Raw genomic sequence first — 24,895 nt, 5'->3', positions numbered from 1 at the left:
TGGTTTCCTGTTAATGTCATCAGTGGCTAAGTTAAATATATCCATCTCATCAGCAGATTATCGGTCCCATGCAAGCCCTGATCTTCTGCCAAGGGCAGATCTTCATTTCCCTGCACTGTATGATGCAAGTGGTATTGGCTGGACAGTGCACCTGTCAAGCAGACACCACACTAAGCTTTCAACCACAAGTCCCCAAAAGGGAAGGGCAAGCAAAAGTGGTAGCAGAAGCAACTGCTCTCATTGGAAGACAATAAACAGCAGAAATAACACCAGCGCCAGCACCACACTGCCCATCATAATAAAACATCAAACATTAAAAAACCTCCTGATACAGGGCTGCCTTCAGATGTCTTCTAAATGTTGCATAGTTATTTATGACAGCTGATGGGAGGGTGCCACCACTGAGAAGTCCCTCTGCCTAGTTCCCTGCAACTTCCAACTCTCAAAGTGAGGAAACCGCCAGAAGGCCCTTGGAGCTGGACCTTAGTGTCCAGCCTGAACGATGGGGGTGGAGACACTCCCCTCAGGTTACTGTTATTATAGTATTTATTTATATCCCACTTTTCTCCCTGAAAGGGACGCAAGGCAGCTTACATATAAAATAAGAACAGCTAAAAAGTTTTTTTTATCAGACACTGATAGAATTAAAACTATATATATCTACTGTATATATTTTTATTGATAGGCATGCAGTGGAGCCTGCATGGATCAGAATTTTCCTTCTCCTAGATGGGCTACCTTCCCAGGTTGAGGAGTCCCACCTGCACCCCACCCCACCCCACTTCCCCCTACAGCATTTGCAGAAACTGACTTCTTGACTGTTGGGCCCACCATCCATCTTGTCTGCTCAGTCTGCCAGAGCAGATTCAGGGGAAGCCTGAAGGCTATAGCTATTCACAAACAGGATTACATATAAAGCTTGTTTTGTTTTGTTTTGTTAGCACATCTCAAACCCAAACCCAGCATGTTCAAAACTTGTCTTGTTAAAGGCCATTCTTCAGTTCTGAAGCAATTTGCGCCATTTCTGAATATGCAAATGCAGATCCCAATTTACTCTTATTCTCAGACACACCCAGAGCCCATCAGCCCGCCCATTTCCCCCTCCATTTCATGGAAGGAATTGTATTTTTCTTCTAGCTAGTATATGGTTATTCATCTGGCAGTAAGCTGCTCAGCCGCTAAATGCCTTTACTAAGTTTGTTTTTCTCTGCCAAATTCTTCCTTGGAATTTCCAAGTGGAATTTCCAAGTGGAATGCCAGTGTGAAACAACTGTGCTTGTGAAGGGTCGGGTGTTTAGACTGGCCTAAAAGTCTTATGATCTTCTTCATCCACACACACCATTTCATCTCTCAAGGAAAGTCCCAGGATTATATAAGTGCTAGTGAAATAGTTTTAATCGTATTTATATGTATCCAGGGCTGGATTTAGGTTTGATGAGACCCTAATCTACTGAAAGTAATGGGGCCCTTTATCTATCCAGCTGTCCTTTGTCAACAACAAATTGTCGCTATTTTTCATGTTGAATATATGTTATATGGTAATTTATGGACCTAATAGGTATCTAAAGCCATTTAAACGTAACAAATAGGAGCCAACACAACACAAAACACTGTTGCTGTATGTAGGTTTTATCTTATTTGTTTTTTATCATATATTCTGGAAATGTACATCCAGGTTATTTCATTTAATTTTGGGGGCCAAGAGAGTGGGGCCCTAAGCTATAGCTTGTTTAGCTTATACGTAAATCCGGCACTGTGTGTATCCTCTTTAATGTTTGCTAAAGAAAACACTTGTTAAATGCTATGTAAACCTCGTTTAGAAAACCACTTCTGTGAGATATTGTGTATGTAAAATAAAAACCACCATCATTTCAAAATAGACTTTTGTCTAAAACAGGTAAATAAACAGCAATGGGCAGAGCCATGGATAGAAGACTGATGGCATTGGACTCCCAGTTCTCACCATTCCTGACCATTGATCATTCTGGCTGGGGCTGATGGGGAGTCCACAAATATTTGAAAGGCTACAGGTTTCACTCTCCTAAGCAAGAGATATTGTCTCCTGGAATAGTTCCCTCAAATTTAGGAGTACACACTAGCTGTCAGGGAAAATAATTGATATGCCACAAATTAAGCAAGGGGGTCTTTAGGTAAAGGTAAAGATACCCCTGACAGTTTAGTCTAGTCATGGATGACTCTGGGGTTGTGGTGCTCATCTCACTCTATAGGCTGAGGGAGCCAGCGTTTGTCCACAGACAGCTTCCAGGTCATGTGGCCAGCATGACTAAGCCACTTCTGGCGAACCAGAGCAGCGCACGGAAACGCCGTTTACCTTCCCGCCAAAGCGGTACCTATTTATCTACTTGCACTTTGGCGTGCTTTCGAACTGCTAGGTAGACAGGAGCTGGGACCGAGCAATGGGAGCTCACCCATCGTGGGGATTCGAACCACCGGCCTTCTGATCGGCAAGCCCTAGGCTCTGTGGTTTAGACCACAGTGCACCTGCATCCCTTTTAGGGGGTCTTTAGGATAGAGCAAACAGCTGAAAGTATTTTTAATTGACACATGCTTTGCTGTTACTTTCTCTGAAGTGCACAAAACAGACATGTATTCATTCAGCTGTGGGAATTTCTTCTTAAAATAGGATAGCTTATGTTACCTCTATAAAGCACAGAGATTGCAACAACAAACTATTAAATAAATTATTGCTGTGGAATGTAGAATGACAATGAAGAGATGTCACCAGTTTCGTTGATTCTCATGATCTGGTGGGAGCCAGAGTGCAGTTTTGGGTTTTCGCATTTTTATCCCAACTTGCTGTTTTATAATCTTAACAAGTTTCCACATGTGTAAAATACAGTAAAATTAACCATGCGAGAACAGATAATTTTGCACATTTTGATTCTGTGGAGATTGCAAAACTTTTGTCAGAGAGACCAGTTTCCAGGTAAGGTATTTTCTACAAATAAGTTTTATAGTTTACTCTATTACCCAGTTCTAAAAAGCTATGCTTTAACTTCCTGCAATTGGCAGTAGCAATCCCCCCCCCCAAAATATACTTTTGCTCACAATTGAGATTCTTCGTTCTAGGACTGTAAACAGAAGTACTTCTGTAATCAATTAATATACCCTTTCCCCTCCTTTGTAAATACAGTTGTGAGAAACATGGTGTCGCACACTATTTCACCATTTTAACCCATTCCTCCTCAAGGAGCTCAAAGTGAAATGGAGCATCCCCATTCCATGCTCACATGTGGGGTAAAGGTTAGGCTGTGAGACTGTGTCTGTGCCCAACGTCGCCCAGTGAGCTTCATGGCTGATTGGGGTCTGGAGCAGGTCTCCTTGGTGCAAGTTGGACACAAAGCATTGTACCACTCCAGCTCTTTTCTGCATATGAGCAACTTAGGAGGAGGCCATAAAGCCTCTATTAACTCAGAACAAATGGTTTTCCTTAACCTATCACTTACAATAGGCCATAGTTCACAAGTAAAAAGGTGGGGGAGATAATATTCAGGGCTAAAGAGCTTTGCTTACCATTTTTGTGTGTCTATAGGTTATAGCCAATGTGTCATATGTTCAATATGGTGGAACAGAAATTCAGTTTCCTATCACTCCCTGCACCCTTAATCTGCTCCAGGATGTATGGAAGGCTGGAGAGGACAGGAGAATAAAGGGAAGTTTTGCTGCAAAGTCCATTGTTCCACATCCCTAAGCTTATCTCCACCTTGTTGAACAGACTAGCTGCATCACTTGGTGCAAACCAATGTGCATTCTCTTCCGCAGCTCTGAGTCACTATGCATGGCAACCAACATTAGAGGAACAGAAACTTTGAAATCTACTGAAGCATACCCATCCCATCTGCCCTGATCACTTTTTAAAACTGCTCTTTTACTTCCTTGTTAGACACGTCTTAAGGAGCTTTAAAACCATCTGATTGAGAGTTACTAAGAGTGATCAACTATATGGAAATAATACATTATCTATAGAGAGTCTGTGTTTGTGGGTTTTTGTTTTGCTTTATAGAAGGTCTAGAAGAGGAGTGAGGAACCTCTGTGAAGGCAGAGGTTTAGTGCCATGACACTAAAGTTCCAATTCTTACATTGTGTGGAATTGACCTTGCCTGCAGAGCCCAGCGATCATTTGGATATATAAGAGGTGAGGTATAGGTACGCAACACTGTTTTTCCTCAATGCAGTTCCCAAACGCAGTTCAGGCAAGGAGGACAGATGCAGAACCAGGCCTGTAAATATGGAACATTCCGTAAATGAATGTATTCAAGCTCCCATTAGCGTCACTTGCAAACTTTAGTTGCTGTATAACGACATTGTTTCTAGAAAAAGAAAGCTAAAGTGTGGGGTTTGGGAAGGGGTTGCAGTCTGTATTTTGGGAAATGACAGCAGGCTTCCTGTTTCCACAGAGGCAAGTGTGGATGTGTTAAGAAGCCACTTCTGCTTCAGCTACAAATTTCAATGACAAAGCAGAACCAGTTTGTGGTTCCACATAATCTCAAATATCTAGAATTACCTTTGTTATATAAAAAAAGTTATCACTTAAATAATAAAAAGGAGCAGAAATATAATATTCAGGAAAATCTGGGATAAAAGTGTAGTTATAACAGATTTTGAAAGCAAAGAGGGAAACTCCCATTTCAAATATACAACTGGACCATCAGTACTATTTACCTAAAACTAGGATACTAGTGAGCAGCTTCCTCTAATTTCCATTACTTGGGACTACTTTCATGATTGCTTTACCCCATATGTGCCTACTCAACCATATTTTGTTATAACTAAGCAGTATATAGATCTTGTTAATGAAAGTTAATAATAAAGTACTTAGTTTTGGAAACACTGCTTTGCTAATAACAGATCCAGACATAAAAATTTTTAAACAACAATGAAGCATTACATTAAAGGACCTAATTCCATATACAGTGGCACCTCGGGTTAAGTACTTAATTCGTTCTGGAGGTCTGTTCTTAACCTGAAACTGTTCTTAACCTGAAGCACCACTTTAGCTAATGGGGCCTCCTGTTGCCACCGTGCCACCACTGCACGATTTCTGTTCTCATCCTGAAGCAAAGTTCTTAACCTGAGGTAATATTTCCAGATTAGCAGAGTCTGTAACCTGAAGCGTATGTAACCCGAGGTACCGCTGTAATGCACACACATTCTCTGTTATGAATTTGAAACTTTATTGTTTGGCTTTTCTATGAATTTCATCTATTCTTTTCAGATCATAGAATTATTCAAGGAAGTAAAACCATATGCCATAAGGGACTTAAAATTATTGAAACGGGTAACAGGAAACATTCAACTTCCAGATTCTTAAAATAAGCACAGTCACTCAAGAGGTTGTGTTCTCTTTTGGAACCTACAGACACAACCATCGTGTCTGCTGCTTGGATGTTTGAAGTAGAAAATGGGAAAGGCTAGGTATGGTTTTAATTCAACTTAACCTGCAATATTCATTCTGTACTCACTCACTTGCCAAGTCCCATGAACTTTATTGAAGGAAAGGTTGTTTATTTATATAGCCCAATCTTCCACATTACCCAGAAGTAAACCCTGCTTTCTTCATCAAGACTTATGCCTGAGTAAATGTGCATAGGACCGCAGCCTTGGTAACAATGCAATCCTATATATGCCTGTGTAAGGTCCACAGGAAATCCAGTAAATTCAGTAGCCCTTACTCCCAGAATAAGTGTGTATAGGACTGAAGTCTTTAAAAAAGTAAAGCTGTGTTTGTGTGTGTATTCTCTAGTGTGAATCAGTTTCGGTTGCAAAATTGGATTTATTGCATAAAAAGAAGTTTTGAGGCTAACATATATTTTAAATGTATTTTAGAAGAAAACTGTGGAAGGAGTAATTTAAAATCCCTTGCAATCTAGCAGCAGAACTCGCATCTATTTTGGTACCATTTTCTGGGCTACCAATTCTTGTTTCTGATCTTAACAGCTGTGTCCACAATGGCCACATCCATAAAGTTCTTTCTCTCTCTCTCTCTCTCTCTCTCTCTCTCTCTCTCACACACACACACACACACACACACACCTGTGAAAGCTAATGAGCAAAAGTTAAAACATATAAAACTGCCTCATACAGAACCCAATAATTAGTTATGCACTGGTAGTTGACTCCCCAGACCCTCAGGCCGGTGGCGTCGCAAGGTGCAGGGGCGGCGGCGCACCCCGGGTTCCATGTTTGGGAGGGTGACAAGAAGGCACCCCGCAGGGTGCTTGCCCTGCTGCCCCGGCCCAAGCAACCATCGTGCTGCTGCAGCCACATGTGGAGGATCCTCTGTTTGTGGCTGCAGCCACGAGTCCACCATCCGTACGGTGTTCGAGCGGCGCCAGCGGCAAACCGCTACATACAACGCATGCAGAGTGTCACATGCTTGCGCTGTAAGTAGCGACGCTGCACATGCACTGTACATAGCGGTTTGCCACCAGTGTCGCTGGAGCTCTGTACAGATGGCAGTGAGATCCCTCCGCCGCCGGCAGGAGCCGCTTACAGCGAGCCAGGGCCCCTGCTCCCAGTCTCCCTGTAAGCGGCTCCCACTTTGCCGCTTTACGGTGAGCCAGGTGGGAGGGGGAAGGACGGGAGCCGTGGCTCCCGAGGAGACACAGCTTTGCCAGCGTCCCAGCAAAGTGGCACAGCTCCCCCCAACAGCTTGGGGTACTTGAGAGTCATGGGGGTGGGGGCGCAGAGGCATAGGAAGGGGGGCGGACATTCAGTGCTCACCCAACTCCCAAGCCTACCCCGAGCTGTCAATGTGGGGGGACAAAAAAAAAATCCGAACCAGGTACCACCTGGGCTTGCTACGCCTCTGCCTCAGGCAGCCTTTTGTAGGACTGCTGAGATCATCATTCCAACGGAAGGTGCCAGGAAATGGGACTAAATTTTGGGCCCTCTGCATGCTGAGCTACTTGCTGTCTTTTTCTGTTGTTACCAGTCTTGGTTTCTGGCACTCTTATCATAGTATTTCAGAGTTGGAAAGGAAGAGGTCTAAGAAGTCATCTAGTCCAACTTTCTGTTCCATGTAGGATCTACACAAGATGCAGCTATAGCATCTCTTGACACCTGAGTGCCCAGCCTTTGCTTAAAGTATCTCCAGTGAAGAAGAGTCCACCTCCAAGGGAGACTGTTCTGTTGTTCAACAACTCTTACCATTAGGTAGCGTCTTCTCCTGTGTTCACCCATCAGTTCTGGACTTGCACTTCTGGAGCGATGGGACAAGTATGCATCATCTTCTGTGTGACCGCCATTCAGATATTTGAAGACTTCGATTTAGGATGACAATGCCAAGACAGTTCTATAATAACAACAGAGTAATATGACTAACGGTGGTTGCAAAACTAGTTTCTCGACATACTGCTTTCAGAAAGAGTTCCTATAAACAGAAAGAATGCAGAGCTCTCAAAACCCTTAGCAAATTTGCTACTTCCTGCTAGTAAACACTGCAAAATTAATTACAAAATGTATGACAGTTCCTGATCTAGTGGTTGAAAAAAACCACACCTGGACAATCCTTTGAATAGAGTCACTCATACAGTCGGGAAGTTCTTCTGCAGTGTTTAGCTGAAATTCCCTTTCTTGTCATTTGGTTGATCTGTATTCTACTCTGCTATCACGTAATTTCTTATCAAAATACTAAGTATTTCCAGCTCCTTTTACCTTTCCTCAAAGGACTTGGATGGCTATTCAATGAATGTTGCGCATCTGTGCAAGGACGTCTGCTTGTACAATGGGGCTTTCCCCCCTTTCCTCTTCCCACAGGTACTCTGCACCCTCCCCAAATCTGCCCCAGAGGGTTGAGGAAATCCCTAGATTATGGGGGTACATAGGGGAATGAGAGGATGACTGTTACCCAAGCAGAAATCCTTGCACTGATGAAACATTCACTTAGCACTACTTTTAAACCAACAACAGGCAAATGGAGAGTGAATTTAAGGGAAAAGAAAACAACATATACTGGGGCAACCTTCTCATCATCGAATTATGGAGCTCTTTGGGGACTTTGTAGGGCCATGTAGTCCATCTTAATGCAGGAAAATGTGGAGCATCTGCCAACCGGCAACTGTTTGTCCTCAGTCTGAAGTCTTCCAGCAGGGAGAACCCACATTTTTCCATTGTCAAACTGTTCTGTCAAGCATCTCTTAAGATTTAACTCATATTTGCCTTCTTGTAACTTAATTCTATTAGATCCTAGTCCTGGTCCTTGGGGAAAGGGGAGAACTAGATGACCCTTGGTGTCCCTTCCAACTCCAGTTTCTATGATTCTAGACTGCCAGATTGCTCTTTTATTTAGCTTGGCTTTATTATTTGAGAGTTATCAGTGGTTGGGTTTTTTTTGGGGGGGGGCTGTTGTTGTTCCATTTCTTAAAATATTATTTTCATAGATTTATCTGTTTTGTTTTATGATTGTTTTAATGAATATGCTGTTTGTTATTGTCGTAGGTTGCTCTGAGTTACTTTCACAAAAAGTACAATTAGTAAGTATAATAAACAACAACAATAAAAAGAAAGCAGAAAATCCAGAAACCTCAGTAAAAAAAAGTTTTATTTTCCATACAAAAGTGCCAAAATATCCACCAACATTGAAGTCTAGTTCAACAACCAGCTTATTCTAGTAATCAAAACTGAAAGCATCTTTTATTTCACATTTTAAAAATAAAATTCCTTTTCACATGTTTCCACAGTAACCCGACTCCCTAGAAAGAGGGAAATTTGCATTCCGGTTGGCTGCTGAAGTCCATATGTCCAAGTTCATATAGGCACGGAATGGGTTAAATCTCGGGTAGCATTCCTGCTTGCAAAGAACTGCCTGGTTTTCCACCTGGGCTGAATGCTGAGTGGTGGCACTGACTGGGCAACAGCTTTCATAGATGTCACTCTGGGGGGCCCAGATGGAACCAAAGAGTCCAGACATGGGTGACAAACTCCTGGTGCTTGAGAGGTAGGACTGGAAGAGAAAAAAACAGGCAACACAAAACATCGTCATCATTACCACTATCCTTTATTAAATTTGTATACTGCCCTTCACCCAAAAATACAAAAGCAAAAGCAAAACAAACCATTAACCCCTTTCCTAAAGACACATTTAAAAGGCCATTGAATGTTAATCATCCCAAAGCTTTGTTGAAGAGAAAAGTTTTCATGAACTGGGTGTGCCATAAAACATACACATTTAGAAGAACTCAACAGATGATGTTTGGAAAAGCAGCTTGGGAGATAAAGAGATTCAATACCCCCTGCAAAACTCCTTATTTAATTAGCTTAAGAGCAAATATTTAACAACATGCACTCTTAAAATCGTTTCCTGCATGGCACTTACTTAAATGGCTTAAAATGTGTCGTTTGTGTGGACAAACAACAGTAAGGCCAGACACAGGAATGGTGGGCCTTAGAAAGCAAGACAACAGTGTGATATTGCCTGTTTTCTCACCCATCCCTTCACTCCTTCAGTCAGTGGAAAACACACCCTCTTAAGGTGATTACTGACAGAGTCAAGTAATCATAAGCAGTGCAAGGGAAGCAGCAGGGCCAGGAACATGTCTGAGCACAGGTGTTCTGCTTCTGTCAAAACTGGAGAACTTTAAGATCTGCTCTGAATCGTCTCACCAACACCATTTGCTTTATCAGAGTTTTAAAAAACTTCTAAATGAGAGCACTACCTAAACAAAAAAAACCTGAAGCACAGAATGCTCTGTGCCACCCTGGAAATAAATGAGCAACAATTCAGTGTCTCTTTTTTGGCCCTCCTTCAGTGTTCAGATCCAGCATAAACTCTGGAAAAAATAGCATTAAACTGATCGGCCTACAACAGGAACAAAAGCATATTCCAAAACACACACACAAAATCATGCTGGCAATTTCCTGACTACACTTCTGTTTCGTCTGCCATTTCACCAGGTCCCGTCCCCCCCCCCTGCTTTTTATATTTAAAAGAATCCCATACTGATGTTGAATACTATTAATATTTAAACTGTTGAAATCTAAACTGTTTTCCATTCTTACGTCCAGGAAAAAGTAAGTTTTCACGCATTTTCCTACATGTTCTCAAATGATTTCTGTAGAAAATGCATTTCGGTACAAAAAGAATTGCATAACTGCTACAAAGAAAATTTGTATCAATTGCACCAAAATTAGAATTAAATCCAGAGTAGAAAAAAAAAGAATTGAAACCATCTGGGCTAAATCTTGAAATAAGTCTTTTTTTTAAAGAACTCACTAAAAAGAAATGATCAACAAGAGGATGTAAGGGACAGTCACATATAACTAGATGGCTACTATGTTACTATACTATAGTAATATAACACCCATTATACTCACTGTTGAATTGACATAATTGCTTGGCTCCCAAGTTGGAGGGATATTAGGTGGGGTGCTCCAAGTAGATTGGCAGCTGTGATCAATGTAGGCTGTACTCTGAACTTCCGCAGTGCATGGGAAGCCATTATGATAGTTCATATTTTCTATAGTTTGGGAGAAAGGGCAGATTTGTCAACCAACAATTAACTTAATTCTGTAGGGTGGTTCTACATTTTTCTTAATTATTGCAGCAGTTGGATCCTATCAGCCTGGGGTGTGTGTGTGTGTGTGTGTGTTTGTAGATCACTGGGAGGTAGGGTGTGGGAAGAGGAAGATACAGGCAGTGCTGAGGAAGAATATAGATAGGCCTTGTGGACCACAAACATCATCTCCCAAGAGATGGACTTCAGCACTATAGTTACACAAGTCAGTGCAATGAGCTGGGAGTCAGATGGGGCAGTGGGGAGACTGCAAGGTGTTCACAAGAGCTAAGATGAGGTAGGGAAGCTGTCATTTGATATCTGGGAGCTGTTCACCTGAGCACCTGCTGGGAAAGGACAAGTGCCTGTTTCTAAACCACTCATGGTTTTGTAATAATAATAATAATAATAATAAAATTTATTTATACCCCGCCCTCCCCAGCCAAGACTGGGCTCGGGGCGGCTAACAACCAATAATAAAAACAAGTTGATTAAAATACAACTTAAGAAGATTAAAATACAACATTAAAACATTAAAACGCAGCCTTTTCACAGGAGGAGAAAGGAAAAAAGAAAGAGGGGGAGAGAATCAAATTGATTCTAAGCCAAAGGCCAGGTGGAACAACTCTGTCTTACAGGCCCTGTGGAAAGAAATCAAATCCTGCAGGGCCCTGGTCTCATGAGACACAGCGTTCCACCAGGCCGGAGCCAGTGCTGAAAAGGCCCTGGGCTCTGGCTGAGCTTAATCAAACTTCCTTAGGGCCCAGGACCTCCAGAGTGTTGCTATTTTTGGACCTTAAGCTCCTCCGTGGGGCATACCGGAAGGGGTGGTCCCGTAGGTACGAGGGTCCTAGGCCGTGAAGGGCTTTAAAGGTCAAAACCAGCACCTTAAATCTGACCCTGTACTCTACCGGGAGCCAGTGCAGCTGGAAAAGCACTGGGTGAATATGCTCCCATGGCAGAGACCCCGTGAGGAGCCTCACTGCAGCATTCTGCACCCGCTGGAGTTTCTGGGACAGCTTCAAGGGCAGCCCCGGGATGAGCGAATTACGGTAGTCAAGCCTGGAGGTGACCGTTGCATGGATCACTGTGGCCAGGTCGGGGTGGGAAAGGTAAGGGACCAACTGCTTGATGCAGCGAAGGTGGAAAAATGTCGCCTTGGCTGTTGCTGTAACCTGTGCCTCCATGGAAAGGGAGGCGTCAAGGATTACACCCAAACTCATAACGGAAGGCAATGGCACTAATTGGGCCCCCACAAGAGAAGGGAGTTGGTCCCTCATCCCCATACCATCCCGACCCAGCCAGAGGACCTCTGTCTTCAAAGGATTTAGTTTCAGTCGGCTCCCACGAAACCATCCAGCCACAGTTTCCAAGCATCTGGTCAGTGTGTCCGGGGCCAAGTCGGTATGGCCATCCATCAGCAGACAAAGCTGAGTGTCATCAGCATATTGGTGACAAACCCAACCCAAAGCTCCAGACAATCTGGGCAAGGGGGTGCATAAAGATGTTAAAAAGCATCGGGGAGTGGATTGCGCCCTGAGGCACTCCACACACCAAGGAGTGGTGCGATGACATCTCCCTCCCTAGCGCCACCCTCTGTCCCAAACCAGAGATAAAAGAGCGCAGCCATTTACGGGCTATGCCCTGTATCCCCACATCGGCGAGGCAGTGGTCCAGAAGATCATCTGTTAGGGTGACCAGAGCCGTCTCGGTCCCAAAACCAGGACAGAACCCGGACTGAAATGGATCTAATGGATTGTAGGAGACTTACCTTCTGGAAAAGCATTGTATTCATTCACTTCCACTGGGCAGTACACGCTGGTAAACTGACCATCACAGGAGGCATTCCAATCAATGAAGCTACTAAAAGACAAAGCAAAACTTAGCATTTCAGGAACAAAAACAAAATACCCATGTATTGGCAGTTTACAAAATAATACCATTGTTTTAGTAAAATGTGTAACAGGAGGGATGAGGGAAATAAACTTGCCCATTGTGTAATGAAGGGTTTTCCTGGATCATGCATGGGATGTTGTTCTCAAGGCTGTAGTTCACGCTATTTGGCAGGCACACAGGTTGAGGCGGCCACAGGTCCCCCGCTGGATAAAGACCTGGGAGGACAAGTAAAATTGAAATCATTACCTCTAAATTAACAAACTGTCAAGCATTAGCACCACCAAGCAATTCAATTCTGCCTTTTCCAGCTGCATTTGCACAATCTGCACAAGCAAGAGTGAAATATAGTGAGCCTTGCACCTTCTCTTCCCCTCTCCCTTTACCTCCTCCCATATAGCCAGGAGGAAGGAATCAAAATCTTTTGATTAAGTATGGCTTGTCATGTTGTACAGTCTGATACAAGTGTGGTTTTCACATTAACTATGGTTAAGTTTCAGAACAAGCCAACTTGAAAGCATAATTACCTAAACTGGCTTAGTTCAAACTAACTATGATTTTTAATAATCACGTTTCCAGGTCCAAGGAACACAACAAATTGGAATATTCTAATAATACTTAGCATTTTTGTGCACCTCTGTGTATTTAAAACATTTTGTGCCTTAGTTTTGATTTTATTTATATTGTGTACAATGCAATATTTACATACCATCCAGTAAACAAGGGTTTGTACCCAATGAAGTTGTCCCATTATCTAGTTTCACTTGGATTAACTAACCTTTATTTTTGTCTGGATCTACACTTATGTCAGGGAAGTTGGGGCATAGGTTTTCTGGATATTGAGGGACACCATTCACATCTCTGCTGAAGACAAGTGCAAACAAATTATTTTATATTTAGAAAAATCAACTATCCTTGTCCTAATACAAGGAAGCTATGTATGTCAAACAGATTTCCTGCAGGCATGGGGCAGGTGGGAAATCTGTATGCATATCAATTAACAAACCCAATTTATCTACACACAGAAAGACACACACTAAACAGGCTCATGCAAAAATAAATATATGTATAGAGGTCTGTGTGTGCTGCACACATCATTTGTATGGTAGTGGTGGACTAGTCATTTAATACCATTAGCAACATAAAGGCAGCAATTGAAGCGTTACCAGCTATTAGAAATAAGATATATTACAGCACATACGTTTTGCATAAAATAAGATATAATGCAAAAACACTACTGAGCATTACAAATTTAGTTTAGTAGTATTCCCCCTCCCCAGTTCAGTTGCTAATCACATTTGAATGTGATTCTTTAAAGTATTTACCTGGTGTTGCAGATTTTGTGAGATGGGTTTAAAGAGATGGGTGTTTCAGCTGGAAAATCGCTGCATGAAATACTTTCCCCTATGCAAATGACAGAATAAAGCTGAACACGACATTTTGGTAAAATAATACAATACAGTTTTCTACATACTAGGACTGCATAGATAACACTGGGCAACAATTTTTTACTTTTTAAATGTTGTCTAGATTTCTACAACTGATTTAGGGTATTTTTGCCCTGCTGAATCAGGAAATGGCATCCGTTTCTCTCCATCAGGTCAGGTTTGCTGTAAACTGAATGGTGGGCATTGATAAAGGTAAGTACACGTAAATTGCATGTTGCTTCACCATTTTTCAAACTTCAGGGCTTGAACTTCTGTTTCTTGGAACTCCTGGAATGCTCAGCGGCAGGGAGGTCTCTTTTCAGAGTCTCTCTTCAGAGTACAACAGTAGTCAGCCATCATGACTGCGTCTCAGCGACCCTGATACCTGGTCTCCATCTCTTTCATGTCCTGATGGAATCTCTCCCCCTGCTCGTCACTCATTGAAACCAGGTTCTCAGGAAACCGGTCCATATGTGAAAATAGGTAGTGCATCTTGACGCTCATGTTGCAGCCCAGGTTTCTGAAAGCAGTCAGCATGTTGTTGACAAGTTCTGCGTAGTTTCTGGCCTTACTGTTGCCAAGAAAGTTCTTCACTACCAGAACAAATGCCTTCCACGCTTCCAGTTCCACTTCGTTCATTGAGTTTCCGAACTCTGGATCTCTGATGAGCTGACGGACCTGAAGACTCAAAGATGACAGCTTTCAACTTCTCCATGGTCAATCCTGGAAAAGCCTGGCACAAGTAAGTGAAGCAGTCACCATCCTTGTCCAGAGCCTTGGTGAACTGCTTGATTAAGCCGAGCTTGATGTGCAGCGGTGGGAAGAGTATTCTGTCTCTGTCCACCAGAGGGTCGTTGATGACGTTCCTTTCTTTGCAAGGCACCAATTCCTCCCGCACAGGCCAGTCCTTCTTCGTGTAATGCTGAGCACGGTCCCTACTATCCCACATGCACAGAAAACATGGGTACTTGGTGAAGCCAGACTGTTGTCCCTACAAAAAGTTCACCATCTTCAGGTCAACACAAATAAACCACTTATGCTGATCATAACCAATTTTCTCCAGCACATACTTCACCGCTTCATAGTTCTCCTTCAGTGTAGTCGAGTGAGCCAGGAGTATAGAGGCAAACTGGTTGCCGTTGTGTAGCAGAACACATTTCAGTGATCGCTTGCTGCTGTCAATGAACAGTCTCCAATCTTTGGGTTCGTACTGTGGCACTCCAAGCTTGAGCCGAAGCTGCGCGATATCTGCACAGTACACCAAGTCCTTTTCTTCCGAGAAAAAACGGAGGTACTCTTGATGCCTGTTGCGGAAGAAACTGATGCGAGCACTGTCAGAGAGGAGGTTTTTTCCCTTCAATCTGGATGCCAACAGTTCGGCAGAGTACTTTGACAAGCTGAGGTCGCGAACTAGATCATTCAACTCCTTTTGGGAAAATGGATGTGGAGCATCTTCAAGAACCACTTCTTCTTCATGTCCTTCAATACTGGAGGCATCTTCGTCACTAATGTCAGGAAGTTCTCTGAAGATAGGCACTGGAATTTCATCACAATGAGATACAGGACGACGTGCTGATTGAAGATCAGGATTAATTTAGTTTTGATCCCCCAACTTTATGCTTTGCCACACCAATTTATGGAAGATTTCGAGGTTTTATGACTTCAAACTGATCCCTTTTTGACATAATCACCCAGAACTATTGGACCTGAATACTTCTTGTCATTAAAATAATCATTTCCAATCAAAACAATTATTCGACATGGCAATTTACCCCCACCAACTTCTTCTAAAATGCTCCACACAAGCATACATGTGAACAAAAACGTAAAAAAATGACATGTGGCCATAGCTCAAAAACTTGACTTGATTGAGCAAAGCCAATGTGATTTTTGGATTCAGCGCATCAGATTCATCCTAAATCAACTGAAAAAACACAGACAACAAATTTATTGTTGACCAGTGTAATCAAGTGCAAACTTGTAACAGGTCAGAAGCTATGAACAAAATATTTATCAAGCATTTTCTTCTTTCTTTTGGGGTGGGGGGTGTATAGAGTTTTAGTATAGTTTCACAACAAAAAGTCCTGAACTGATATATAACAACAACAAAAAAGTAAAAATACATAAACATAAGTAAAAATGTAAGCATGGTAAAAAATATCCCATCATGACCCAAATGCCCAGAAAAAGCATTTGCCTGGCGTTGAAATGAGGACAACGTTGATGCCAAGCAGATTATTGGAGGAAGAGATTTGTGTTGATAATAAACAGGGCTGCAAAAAAGCTGTAGATTTATGCTGGTCTGCTTTATTTGCCTTACGAACCCCATACTAACTGCCAATGCTGAATGCAGTTTTAGGTTAGTACAGCATAAACCACGGTAGAAGCAATTTGTAAGGTGATGTGGCTTTTCTCTCTTTGGCTGTATGTATTTGAATATATAATCTATATATTTATATTCACTTAATCCCATATTCAATAATTCTACAGTTGTTTTAAGGGAGATGGATAATTAAATATACCGCTTTGATATATTTCTGTGATATGGCAGCATATAAATATTTTTTCTAAATGAATTTCATGTTGCCCAGTTAAGGCTTTAAAAGACACTCCACTGAAAATAATTCTGTAATAATTGAGTTATTGCAGCTTCTTCTTTTGCAATTTTCAGACTCTGATGCCTCAAGAAATGCTGAATGCACACACTCTTACAGCACTTACTAGAAGGAAGGAAGTGCCTGCTAGGAATAATTGGCTTCTTGTCACCATCGGAACTGCTAGTGCTGCTCCAGCTCCCCCAGCTGCCTCGACTGGCACGAACACTCCCTGAAGAGCTTCCACAGTCTGAGCTTGAATCCGAGCAAAACCTTTCCAGGCACTTCTTCTTCGGCCACTGATAGAAACCTTCTAGGCAATTTGGAAAATTTGTAACAAAACAGAAGTTTATGACTCGCCAACTTATTCCACCTAGCTGGCAAATATATGCAATTGACCAGACACTGAACATTCTTATCCATTCTATATTTTGTTAACTAGGAAAAATACTGAACTGGTTTAGCATATATCCCAAGTGGGTAAGTGGATAGAATATGATGGGACCCATTTATAAATGTTTTCTATGCCTGAGCTTCAGAAGCCTTCACAGATACATACTGATACTACATGATGTCAAGAGGAACACTTTTCCCCATTTGTGGTGGCTCAACTTCAGACCTTCCTATGCCGAGACCTTCCTGTGTTCCTGCCTTATCCACATTCCCAATAATGAAGAGGCTTCTAAGCACATTCACCCAAATGTCCTTAGGAACCCAAACCTTCCTACTCAACAATGAGGCTGGAACTTGCATTCAGGCATCTTTCTCTATAAGCTCCACCACACATACACACACCCCGCCCATGTTAGGAACTGAAGGTTTTGTCAAGTGTATTTATCGCTGGCTTGAACTCCCCAATTCTTTCTCCTTGGCTGAGAATGCTCATACACAAAAGGGGATAAAGAACCAGAAGATTCATCACGCCGTAGCACTGCTCTATCTTAAAGACAAAGTGCAATAGAAAAATAGGAGCGGAATCAAAAGCAAACTACTAATACTAGTTATGCATAGCATTTGGTTCTGAGTCGCTTTTGATTACATACCTGCTTCTCTCTGTGTGGGTAAGCCACCTCTCTCTTCTCCTTTACATGTTTCTCCATTGCTCTGACCACACCAGTTTCTTATATTAACATTAGTTCTAAGTTCAGGTCTTTCAAAACCACTACACACATGCTTCAACTCACTCTGTTCAGGAACCCTACAAGCAACAACAACAAAGGGGTAGTTATCTTACATGTGGTACATCTATTACTTAGTTACCTATGTGAACAATCTGTTTGCATGCTACTAAAACAGAACAGTCCTGACATGGGTTTTCACATACAGTTTAGAGCAGCCTTTTGCAACTTGGTCCACCCAGATGTTTTTGGTAACAACTCCAATCAGCCTCAGTCAGTTGTAGCCAATGGTTAGGGATGATGAACATTGTAGTATGAAACACCTGAGGAACACCAGGTTAGGGAAGGCTGGCCTAGAGGCTTGTTCAATGGCTCTAATGCCATTCTTGATTCTTTGGCAGAAGGGTAGGATGAAAATTAAGAATAGCAAGGAAAAAGTAAAAATTAACCAAAAAATTGTTTTGTGAACAAAAATTAACAAGAAAACAACAAGAAAAAGTGGTGGAAATACTGCTTGCATTCCTAAATTTAAAAATCTGAACATAAAGAAGCAGCCATACATACCGTACAGATAAATTAGCATGCTTCTTCTTATTCTTTCTGTTTGTCCTATTTCTGTTCCAGTTTGTATTTGGTACATGCCCTTCTCTTTTCTCTGGAGACCCATTTTTTCGGTGAGTATCTTCTTGCTGAAAGGTAAAAAAAACAGGACTTATTAAGACATATTACTTAAGATTATGAGTTTGTATCATTGTTTTCAAAATCTGGCAGACTACAGTCGCACAGCATTTTAATCAGAAAATAATTATCATGCAAAATTGTCATTAATATTAACGTTAAAAAAACTATAGTCTTGTGAAATGTGTTAGCATGCAATTTTATTCTCCTCCACGTTCCTTGATTCTTTCCTCAGCTAAATACCACAGTCATAAAGGGCTGAAACAATGGCCTACACAATTTTGCCTCGATTAAAACCAGAACCACCTGTCAGATTTATGACTAGCTCAGTTTTAAACTTACCCTCCATAAATTCTTCCTTTCTTCACTTTTTTTTTACCTCATCTGTTCTGATTACGTGAATTGCTATTTTATTAAGGGACAAACTTGCCTGAAAAGTTATTTCAAGCTTAGATTACACAGCTACAACCATTCCAAAGCAATGCGAACAGGGAATGCAAATTTCAACCATAAGATTGTTTCTTCAAGAACGCATATGCACTACAAATCTATACTGTTCAAATCAATGGGTATAAAGGGCCTCTCACAGGATATACTGTAGCAAAAGTTAGCATGTACTCAGCCTCTAGATTTCTAAAACAGGTCTTGGAATTCTCTATTTATAGTACGATATGAATGACGGCAGGCTAAGTTTACACCACTATTTTTGAGGCTGAAGAAATGCCAGATTATATCCAATTATGTTGTCCCATTAGCTGCCTATACAATGGCACTTTGTCTCCCTTTCCTTTCTCCAAGCCCCCCACATTCTCTTCTGGGTTAAACATGGCACGAGGTGTTTAGGAAGTGACAGAGCCATTGCCCAGGTGGAAGTCCTTAAGCTAATATGATGTATTTGTTGGACACAACCCAATATGTAACCTATGCTATGTAAAAATGGCTATGCCATTCTTTCATCACATTTTTACTTGCAAAGTGATCACAAAGGTCACTGAATTAGCTAGAAACCCATGAGACAACAAGCTTTCATAGAAACTTTCTTCAATTTCTACATATGGAAATACTTGGGTATACTTCCCCACTATAAACATATTCTGATTTCATCATCAGTTCATTACAGTCAACAACCAGAAATAGAAACATACAGTATGCCAAAATACAAGAAAAAGTGTAACAGTGTAGCAACAGTAAGTCAGATATATACAAAGCCAAAGAGTAACCTCGGGTAAATAAACGCCTGGAAATAATCCTTCAAGCTTCACATAATTAATTGGCTCCTTATTCTCATTGCCAGCAATAGAAATCTGGCCACTATCAATTACACTCACGGGATCTTATGTCTAGGGCTTTTTTTCTGGGGGTATGCAGGGGTACACATACCCCTGAACATTTTGTGAATCTAAGTTTGGCCTCATTGAGGGGTAGTATTTCAATATGAGTAGGAAAATGAGAGTACCCCTAAACATTTTTTAAGAAAAAAAGCACTGCTTATGTCCCAGAAATTTTTATTCTTAGGTGTTTATCTGCAATTGCATTTAAAATCCCAGTTCCAAAATGTTTAAAGAAGCATGTAACAATTCAAACCTCAGCAGAAGAAACTTCCCGTTTTCCACAGCACTGCAGTTCATCTTTAGGCCCTTTATTTATCGCCTTCTCTGCTGAGGGCTTTGTGTTCACCTGCTTTTTCAAAGAGTCACAGCTTTCTATTTCATTCCTGAGAGACACCTGCTGGCTATTCCCTTCAAAATAAAAACAAAAACGATACAGTATTTACCTCACCATGTAAGAATATTTCAAGTGAAATTCACCTCTGTCAGGTAAGTGCTTACTTACAAAATAACAACTGCACAAAGAACAGTATGTTATTTCCCTCCTTGTTTTCAGCCCTCTGCAGATGTGCTGGAGGGAATAGACCTTGGCAGTACCCTACTCCTTCACAAAGTGACAATTGTGTGACTAAGAAGAATGACTGAAGAGGGCTACAGGTGGGCTGTGTATGTTTGCTTTTGTGTAATATTGGTAATCCACATACTGCTCAAAAAGAATTTTCCCTTTTTCTTTGCTATGGATGTTGGTAGTTTTTATTTTCTTCACCATTTCTCCCCAACTGGCAAAATCCGCAATGTACTTCAGTTTGCAACACTGGGTCTTAATTAGAATTTAAATAAAACTAAAGAATTTAAACTTCTACAAGCATTTAAACTGACTACAGTACATGTGCTTAAAAGTAATGAAGTCTGTATGTTTGATAAGAAATTACTGTATTTTTTCCTTTCGATGTCATTTCAAAAATGCCCTCCTCTAGTTTAGTATTAGTTCAGTTCAGACTACTCAAAACTATCTATTTCTGTATTTTTTTAAAAATGTTACCATTGTTTTTCCTGGAAACTTCTTGAAATTCCGGTTGTTGCTGAGGTGAATGTCTTGGGAAGCGACTTTCAGACAGCTTCTTTGATGACTTCAAAGGACACAGCTCAGGTTCTTTGAGCTCAGCTACATTTTCTGAAGTCTTAAGGTTCGTTTCCTTAGGAAACATACTTGTTCGAAGACCCTCCTTCAAATTGCACTCTGAAGAAGTATTTTTTATAGGCGTTGCATTTTTCAATGCACTCTCTTCTTTATCTAGAAAGTTCCCTGGGTGCGTCAAGTTCTTTTGCATGTTTACATTTATGCTACTGGCATATTTCAGGCTCAGCCAAGTCTCACTAACAGTGCAAATGTCCTCCTTTGCTGCTGGAGTTTGATTTTCGACCACTGGGTTCTGTTTGTCATCAGTTGTTAGAATAGTGGTGCTGGTTGCTGTGCTTGATTTTGGTTTACCATAGTATACAGAGCACTTGTGCTTCTTCTGAGAATGACTGTATGTTGCTGGACTCCTTTTGGCAGCATTCTGGCTCCGGCTAGTTGCTGTGCCCACAGAAAGGGAGCCTTTTCCTTTCCCTTTATCAGAAGAACCGTAAGTATCCGTAAAGGTTTTGCAACTGCTCCTAGATCAGAAATAAAGTGATTACATTTATTTATGGCACAAAGATCATATTTGTTCATAAATCATTTTATCAAGACCAGGGGGAGACTGGAAAATAAGGCATAATACTGAGCACTATTTTTTCCTGGAAGCCATCTTGATACCATTTTTATCCTGTTTTGCAAAAAGTGTATTTCATTATTTTAGCCATTGCACAGAAAATTAGCTTCAGATTAGTATCAAGAAGCACGACTGTCCCATGTTTCCTTCCCCTCACCATCTCCATCATATACTGAAGGCAGGTTACATATTTCTCCCTTCCCACACTGAGGACACAACTTCTGTGATGTGTAATGAGCCGTTTTTTATCAGCATCTGAACAGCAACATCAATTGTCAAGAAACTGTTCCTTTCTTGAGGAACTAGCATCTCCAACCACCACCTATCTATTCTCAGAATCAAACAGCAACACCATCATCACTTTAAAGAGATTTTCACATCAAGGCACCTAACAGAAAGTTAATATTTATTACTTGTACGTTTCAGAGCTGATGATGTCCACAGAACTGTTGTTTGGCAGTGCAGGAGGACTGGGATTCTGCCTTTGTCTTGACTTCAAGAATTCCGATAGGATGTACTGCGCTTGCTGGAAAGCTATCAGAATCACACCCAGAAGAGACAAACTGCAAGACAGGGAAAGATAAATGTTTTCAGCAAAACGTGTGTGTAGAAATAAAGCAAGATTTACATTCAGGAGGTTGGAACTAACATCAAATTGAATGTGTTAATTGTGTTCAGTGTTGAAGTTATTACAGCCAGCATTCATAAAAGTGGGATCATTGAGACCGACTGGAAATATTTCCCTCTGCATGGAACCTGGTAGTCTTCAGCTAGTTTACCAAGCATGTTATATCTCCAGCTAAAGGGAGGAATTCCTTCTTCCCAACAGCACTGTATTGCCCGGAGCATCCCTTCTTCAGGTATAATACTTCTTAATCCCAACCTGTCTGGAATTAGCCACTGCAACTCCCATCTTCCGTTTAATAGCGTCTCCTGTCTATGACTTTCTGCCTGCTACATCATACTTCCTGGGTATGTTTTCAAGGCATATAAAAAGGTATCCAACTTGTTCCCTAGAAGCTGTAGCACTCCCATCAGCCCCACCCACAACAAACAGCAAGGAATGCTGGGAGTTGTAGTCCAGTAACCTCTTGGACAGACCTAGGTGCTCTATCTCTGTATTAGAGGGGCTTGCATTTATGGGGGAAATGCTTCCTGCTCAAGGAAAAACCAGATCTAGTAAGACAGTGAGGAGGTGGTCAAGTTGCCTTTTCTTGATAACATCTTGCTGCTGCTTTAAAATCTAAGGTTTAGGTGTCTGAGACTGAAAATTTCCAGGCTTTATGCCATGAAGCAGTCTATAAATTTGTTAATATGTATAAATAAATGCTTTACCTGACAAAGAGCACTGTAAGCCTCCAGAAGGACTCTTCCCAGCTGGGTCCTGGTACCACATCTGCACACAGTGGTAAAAGATGGTGAGGAAGAGTCACATTGAGAGTGAAGTGGAACTCGACACCACCAGCAGTCACCAGAGTCAGCTCACGGATAACCCATGAAGAAGTAAAATCTGGAGTAAACCTGCACACCAAAAAATTAAAAAGCCAGTGACATTTTGACGGGAATCAGGTCCCATGAAAGTCCTGTATTTTTGTTTAACATCAAACCCCCTGCTTCCTCCTACCAGTCTTTGTGATTCACTTGTAACCCCTTTGATCACAATGAGGAGAATCCTTTAACACAGCACCTAATACACATGGCTGAAGCCTGCACATACCCATTACATACAATAACCTTTATTCCCATCTGTCTGAAAAGAATTCAAGTAGAAGTCCTAGATGTTATTGAAACTCCTTGAGCAAGAGGTGCCTTCAGCAGGACACATAACTGCACTGCATGTTCCTCTGTGTGCTTTCAATCAACCACTGTGGTCAACACCATCACCCTTCCTCTCAGCAAGATTTATGGCCCAAAGCACTTGGCTTCAGTCGGCGTGGGGAACTTTTTTGGCCACCCACCTGATGGGAAAATGACATTACGCCTGTCAAAAGCTGACCCATGTGGGTGCGGGGGAAGATCCTGCTTGAGCAATACTGAATTCACCACACACCATCCAGTTCTGCTTTCAAAGTGGTTCAGGCACATCAGCAAGTTTCTAGCAGGAACTTGCTGGTATATCCAAACCAAGCAGGATCGAACACCCCATGTATCAGGGGATGTACAGCAAATTCAATCCTGCTTTCTGCAATGTCATCTCTACCTGCCCCACAACTGATGTCACATGGGACATCAGATGTGGGGCAGGTGGTGTGGTTTGGGGGAAATGGCCTCACAGGCCAAATGCAAAGGCTTAGTGGGTCAAGTTTGGTCCACAGGTCAGAGTTTGCCCATCCTAGCTCTGTATTCTTTCCTCTTCTGTCCATGCTAGGCTCCCTGTGACTTGTATCACAAACATCCAGAGGTGTAACTTTTCTGTAGAGAAATCTTGTTCAGTGAAGCAACTCATAATTAAATCTTGAGTAAAATATGTTATAACAGTATCTGATGAAAGTTATTTCCATCTCGTATAAGGGCTTACAATCACCACCTTTATGGCACTGTATGGAGACCAAGTTAGAAATCCTGAATATTGCTAGATCATTGACTCCAACTGAGCAAGATGAAAAGTGAAGTAACGCATCAGCTGTCTAGTACCCAATCATATACCTTACCTAAGAGTCAGTTGGCTAGTTTGGCTTTATTTGTAAATACACTGGGGCAGACAGTCATTTAATGGAGGAAGGCCCAATTCACATGCTGTCCCCGAAGAACTCTCAACCTCTGTTTTGGGAGGCTTGGGAGATACAGTGGGGAAAGGCAGATTGGCAAAACCACCCCACCAGTACCAGCAAGAGCATCCCATTAGCAAGACTTCAAGTAAAGGCTGGACCCACAAAAGTTAAGGTACAAATGGATCTTCTCCCCTTTGAGTTAATTAAGAAAAATTAATTATGATTCATGTTGAATAATGTTCATTATAATGGAGATAGACTTCTTGATATTAAATCAATGAAAGATGTTCCCACTACAGCCTTTAATTGTGCTGCTCTGCCCTGGCCCATAACATGTTCCACAGTAGGATAAGTTATTTTTCCTTCAGCTCTGAAATTGCCCTGTCAAAGTTACAATGTTGTGTAGCATGACCCTAACTGGAAAACAAAATGCTCAACACACACAACAGGCTGTAAGCTCTGCAACCCTTAAGGCAAAGATAGCACTTTAAAGAATGACACAATAGAGTGCTTCCAAACAGTCAGAAACAAGGATAGCCTCTTCTTGGAATTTTTATTTATTTATATGAACTTTGTATGTCACCTTGAGCTCCTTTGAGGTAGGATATAAGTGTAATAGTGTGGTTCCTTTTAAACTCAATTCTAAAGTAAGCCAGTTTGTCAATGGAAAGCGGCAAATGCTTACACAATGCTAATCTCCCGCGAAGAGTTCTGTGCCAGAAAAAAATCTTGGCAATTGAGTACTTCAAATCCATAACCCTGGCAGCTGTACCCATTAATCTTCATAGACGTTATAGTGATAGGAAGATGACCAACGTTTTCAACCTTAAAGTTCTTTGTGATGGATAAAATTTGCTTGCCATCTTTCAGTTCTA

General features: G+C 41.5%; 1 protein-coding gene across 5 annotated transcripts in view; it reads right to left on the bottom strand.

Annotated features, from left to right (window-relative positions):
* Positions 1-8,545: 8,545 nt before the first annotated feature.
* The window catches only part of TMEM131L (transmembrane 131 like), a 73,127-nt gene continuing 56,777 nt past the window's right edge, over positions 8,546-24,895 (bottom strand). For 2 of the 5 annotated variants that reach the window (XM_082237535.1, XM_082237539.1), the window contains 14 exons: positions 24,706-24,892; positions 22,645-22,830; positions 21,723-21,872; positions 20,595-21,211; positions 19,809-19,963; positions 18,111-18,235; positions 17,472-17,626; positions 16,556-16,741; positions 13,733-13,811; positions 13,186-13,271; positions 12,505-12,625; positions 12,286-12,377; positions 10,336-10,478; positions 8,546-8,965 (listed from right to left, as the gene is read on the bottom strand). In XM_082237535.1, coding sequence (XP_082093661.1) covers positions 8,687-8,965; positions 10,336-10,478; positions 12,286-12,377; positions 12,505-12,625; positions 13,186-13,271; positions 13,733-13,811; positions 16,556-16,741; positions 17,472-17,626; positions 18,111-18,235; positions 19,809-19,963; positions 20,595-21,211; positions 21,723-21,872; positions 22,645-22,830; positions 24,706-24,892 — 2,561 coding nt within the window. In that variant the 3' untranslated portion in view covers positions 8,546-8,686. The remainder of the gene's footprint in view (positions 8,966-10,335; positions 10,479-12,285; positions 12,378-12,504; positions 12,626-13,185; positions 13,272-13,732; positions 13,812-16,555; positions 16,742-17,471; positions 17,627-18,110; positions 18,236-19,808; positions 19,964-20,594; positions 21,212-21,722; positions 21,873-22,644; positions 22,831-24,705; positions 24,893-24,895) is intronic. The other 3 variants (XM_082237538.1, XM_082237536.1, XM_082237537.1) reach the window with 3 other exon arrangements.

The sequence above is a fragment of the Podarcis vaucheri genome, assembly GCF_965113315.1.
Source record: "Podarcis vaucheri genome assembly, chromosome: 9".
Taxonomy (NCBI): domain Eukaryota; kingdom Metazoa; phylum Chordata; class Lepidosauria; order Squamata; family Lacertidae; genus Podarcis; species Podarcis vaucheri.
The sequence above is the reverse complement of the archived record's forward strand: the minus strand, read 5'-3'. Positions and strand labels throughout refer to the sequence as shown.